This window comes from Phoenix dactylifera, chromosome 16 (genome assembly GCF_051530095.1).
Source record: "Phoenix dactylifera cultivar Ajwa chromosome 16, Ajwa_hap1_PhDact_Kaust_v1.1, whole genome shotgun sequence".
Taxonomy (NCBI): domain Eukaryota; kingdom Viridiplantae; phylum Streptophyta; class Magnoliopsida; order Arecales; family Arecaceae; genus Phoenix; species Phoenix dactylifera.
Window position 1 is genome coordinate 19,858,322 of NC_143205.1, and position 4,766 is coordinate 19,863,087.

General features: G+C 42.9%; 1 protein-coding gene across 1 annotated transcript; it reads left to right on the forward strand.

Moving 5' to 3' along the window:
• The first annotated feature begins 1,728 nt into the window (after positions 1–1,728).
• On the forward strand, positions 1,729–3,473 carry LOC103716661 (uncharacterized). Its single transcript, XM_008804769.6, has 3 exons — positions 1,729–2,679; positions 2,784–2,877; positions 3,123–3,473. Exons 1-2 carry the CDS (start codon positions 1,873–1,875, stop codon positions 2,784–2,786), a joined length of 810 nt encoding a protein of 269 aa, XP_008802991.2. The 5' UTR covers positions 1,729–1,872; the 3' UTR covers positions 2,787–2,877; positions 3,123–3,473.
• The last annotated feature ends 1,293 nt before the right edge of the window (positions 3,474–4,766 follow it).

Below are 4,766 nucleotides of genomic sequence, written 5' to 3' on the forward strand. Positions count from 1 at the left end.
ATAGCAGATCGAGGGATTATGGAATTGCCAAGCTAGTAATTACGAGTGCGAAAATTTTTTAGTGGATGCATGATGGATAACCTGAGGCATTTTCCTCTTCTAGATGGTGCACTCATATCTCTCTTTGTAAGCAAAGCTATAGATTATTGGTTTCTATAAGCATGGTGGATGAAGGCCCAGTAGTAAATGAAGGTTCAAGTAATTTATCTTATACCGATGGTGATTAATTAGATATAAAGAACTTGAGAAACGTGTCGAGGGGCCCCTTATCAAACACTCGCATATATAAATTGAAGCATATTTTATTAAATTAATCATGGATTAGTATTGTTGATACAAAAGTACCATACATGTGCTTCTCTTTATAAATAGGTCCACAAAGCCAAATCCGCGGAACAAAGATAACATTTTGTGAGCCACGTCATGTTGACTTGGGCTGCACTCAAACTCGTCAGGATATGCCAATCTTCTTCTTAATATAAAGTATGAACATAGAGTTTGATATAAGACCCGGAAGATGAACCATGTCCCATGACCTATCATGCATAGACCTCGACCATATCTCGTCACCATTGTTGGTGTTCTACTAGTATTGCATATATTTATTGGAAACGTTCGTACGTGTATTCTCCTCTTTTTTCCACATTCCCATTCGTGCCAAGTTTACGTCTCACACAAGAAGATTTCATATCCCCTCATTAATTCATTCATTCCTCACTCCCATCATCACCAAAACATACCACTCATTATAAATTTGCTCATACACTTCTTGCATCGATAATTTAGATACTAATATATATGTTTCATAAGACGCATGTATTATTGCATATATTTCATACTATTACAATCTATAAGAAATCATAATTATGCTCATGATTATGCCCAAAGAAATCTTCTATTTTTATTTTTTTTTAATAATGATCATGGATCTCCTGTGCATGACACCATAAAATGCTCTTGATAGTTGCTATCAAAAAATGGACGGCTAAGATTATCTGGGTACGCTGGTTGCAGCTGGAGGGCAACGTACCACAAGTCGGGCTGTTATTGAGGTAGAGTTGCAGGCTACTTGGGAGGGCATGTCCTATGTGAGGAGAGTCCTGGGAGCTGACAAGATAATTCTATAGAGGAAATCCGTCATGGTAGTTGATAGGATACGGGCACCTGATGCTTCGCAAGATCTGCGGTTTGGTTGGGAAGTCAGGCTCCTTCCAGGTTATACATGTTTATCGGAAAGCGAACAGTGCGACACTGGATCCCTTTCTTTGTGGCCCGACATTCGGATGGAGTGGTTTGGATCAGGATCGGAGATATTTCCCACCTTTTGTATCATTTTTTTTATTTTGATTTGGCAGATTGTACGTATGTGAGAACTATATGAATGATGTTAAAAAAAAAAAGAAAAAAGAAAAGAAAAGAAAAGAGGGCGACTATGAAATAGATAACCTACGATTTGATGACTTACATATTCTTCCATCGGGGCGGACCATAGATGTACAGTATTTTAACTGCAGTTTTAGGTTTAAAACAATATGGACGTAACGAGATGCTGTACGTACGGCTCCTCCCACTCCCACATCGTTGGCCGTATCCCGTTTGTACCCCATATTCAGTATACGCTATCCTCTTCCCTCCCTATCCTTAGTTTTTTTTTCAAAAAAAAAAGAACAAAGTAACGACGGCACCCTCCACGATAAATAACAAGAGCCCCCCTTTCATTCGAAAATCCCCTCTCTCTCTCTCTCTCTCTCTCGACTGTAACCAGACCACCACTGGAAAATAAAAACCTTGGCGGATCGCCGATAGTAGCGTCTTCCATCTTGCCTTTCTCTCTCTCTTCCTTTCGTCTTCCGATTCTCTTCTTGTCCTGCAATGGCCGTCCTCCGACGGAGCACGCCGAAGACCGGCCTTCATACCGCGATTTGGGCCGCTAAGTTCGCCTTCCTCCTCGCCGGAATCTTGTCCATTGCCGCCTTCGCCAGGATCGCCGTCCCCTACACCGCCGCCCTCATCGCCTCCGCGCTCCCCAACGCCTGGGCCGCCCTCCGTACCTGGCTCGTCCCCCCCTACCTCTTCATCACCGTCCACCTCATCATCATCGTCATCTGGAAGCTCTCCGACCAAAAACAACCCCACTCCTGGCCAGCCGACGACAAGTCCCCGGACTCCCCTCAACCCCTCAAACCAAAAGATTTCGGTGCTTCGCCTCTTCCGCGGAAGCCCTCGCCGGAGATCTGGCAAGAAATGTCCCCCGACCCGCCGGAATCCGATTCGGCGACGCCGGCTTCGGCGGAGGAACCCGGCGAGACCTCGCCACCGTCGGACGTGTCGTGCCTCACGACCGATTCTGACGAGCAGTCCACCGCTGCGTCCCGCCTCGACGTCAAGAAAAGCATCACGCCCGCGCCGGAGACCGTGGAATCGGTGATGGAGGAGGAGTCGGCGCCGGCGCCGGGAGCGGAGATCGAGGAGAACGACTCGATGGACGACACGTGGAACGCGATCATGTCGAGGTCGAGGTCCTCAAGATCGGAGGCGGCGGCCGGAAGGGGGATGATCAGGGCAGCGCCGGCGGCGGCGGATCCCGACGAGATGAACCGCCGATTCGAGGATTTTATAAAGAAGAAAAAAGATGAGATCCGGCTTCAGAGGGACGAGTCGGACCAGCGGCGGTCGGAGGTGGTTAGCCGCGCTTTATACTAATTAATCCCATCTCCCCCCCGTCACTACCCTCTCTCACTCCCTCTCTATTATCCGTTAATTAGTCCTTTAATGAACATTAGTGACGGAGATCAAAAGGTCACCACGGATGGATTACTCTTCTTCTCTCTTTTTTTAATCTCGTCGGATGGAGAGAAGAAGAACCCTAAATTTCAGGTATTGTTCTCCTTTTTTTTTCGAAAAATTCTTCTTTTTGACTACCGTACGATCGTGTTCCAGAATTAGTTTTTCTGTCCTTGTTCTGAAAGGAGGCCAGGGGCATTCCGGTCATTATATGTTTTCCCCTTTTTTTCTATAATATTATTCACTGCGGCCAATTTCTTTTGGCATTTGGGTTACGAGTTCAAATTTTGAATCCGTTCCCTCCTAGTGATAAATCTTTATTCCCTCTGTGGTTGCAGGCTTTTTTTGGTTTTTTTGGATGGAAGTGACTTGTTTGATGATAGGACGGGATGGTGGTTTTGCTGCTGGTCTGGTGTTCCCCTTTTTGGTCTTCCACTTAGGTATTACTAGATTCCTGTTTTCTATAGTTGTTTTACTGTTCCTTACGAGCTTACAGCTGTCCTGATACTGTTTATATAGTGCGCATGGCGTGACGTGTGTGTTTGTGGCATAAATTTCTCTTGCTGTAGGGTGGAATGTCGTGTTCGCTTCTTAATATCGATGTCTTATTCCTTTTTGTTATCATGCATCGAACTTGTCTCCTGTAATTTATAATTAATGATAATAATATGGTATCATATATTTATAAATCACAATAATATATGATGGAGGTTTTAAAGAACCCAAGCAACCAACGAAGAATTTTCAGTAATAGCAGTGGGTTGGATGAGAATTTGCAGCTGTTTTGGTTCTACTCCCATCAATCAGCTGTAATAAACACAGCAAGATTTGCATGGGGCTGAATGAGTTGCATATTAGTTTGAGAGAGTTCTGTACCTCAAAGGGACCCCAAGGAACCATAGGGATTCATAAAATTTTATCATATTCCCATCCATATAGGAGATGCCGAAGGCAAGGTTTATAAACCGACCTGCAGCCATTAAAATGGTATTTAGCATAAATAATTCTGTTCCGCATGAGAAATTATTAGGTAGATCAGATTCACCATAAACCTTGGGTTCTAGCTCATGTTGTTGTTACAATAGATTTGATATATCTAATAATTTCTTGCTCCACGAAGTAGAGGATGAAGAACCATATTAGCTGCAGCTTTCTATGTGATAAAGTGCACCTTTCTTTGATTGGAGGTGTAACCCCACAAAAAGGCACGAAACTCCTCTAATTTATCTGACACCTTCATGGGAACGGGCCAAAGAGACGTCAAAAGTAAGTAGGAGTGGAAATTAGCACTGATAGGATAAGTGTGAGCCGACCGACTGGACAAAGACTGCGATTTCCAAGCTGTCGATCTAGAATCCAAGTGGGTAGTTATCTCCTTTTCGCCATGGAATGGGGTGACAGATATTGTTTTTTTAATGTGGTATTATCACTAGAGCATTTACTTAATGAAAAAGAAGAATGATGTATTGTCCCGTTGGGCACTTCATGATGAAACAGTACTTGTAACCTAAAGTTAGATATACTAAGAACAACGTCGCCGTAATGTTGGTTAGGTTTGTATGTTGTGACAAATTATTATTCAAAAGAGTTTAAGTTCACTCATCAGCCCTTTTAACCATAAACCTCCTTCACCACCTCTACATCTGTCATGCATCAAGACTTTGTTGGTGGATAAATATTTTGTTTTAAGCTATACCTCCACCAGATGGAGCTAATTGGGAGAAAAAGAAGTATCTACTGTTTTTTTTTTTGCCCTTTAGTTAGGTTTACTGATAACATCATACAGAATCATCAAAAGTGTTGTATTAGTAATGAATGTATGGATTGTTAAACACTATGTCAATTAATGGTCTTGGTTATGAGTAAATATCAGAAGAAATTAACTATGCCTCTAAACTATTACATAATACAAACTCCTGCGATGGGTGAGATGTGTCCCACTTTCTGCATTTGCTCATTCATCTAAGTTTAGCTAACAAAGA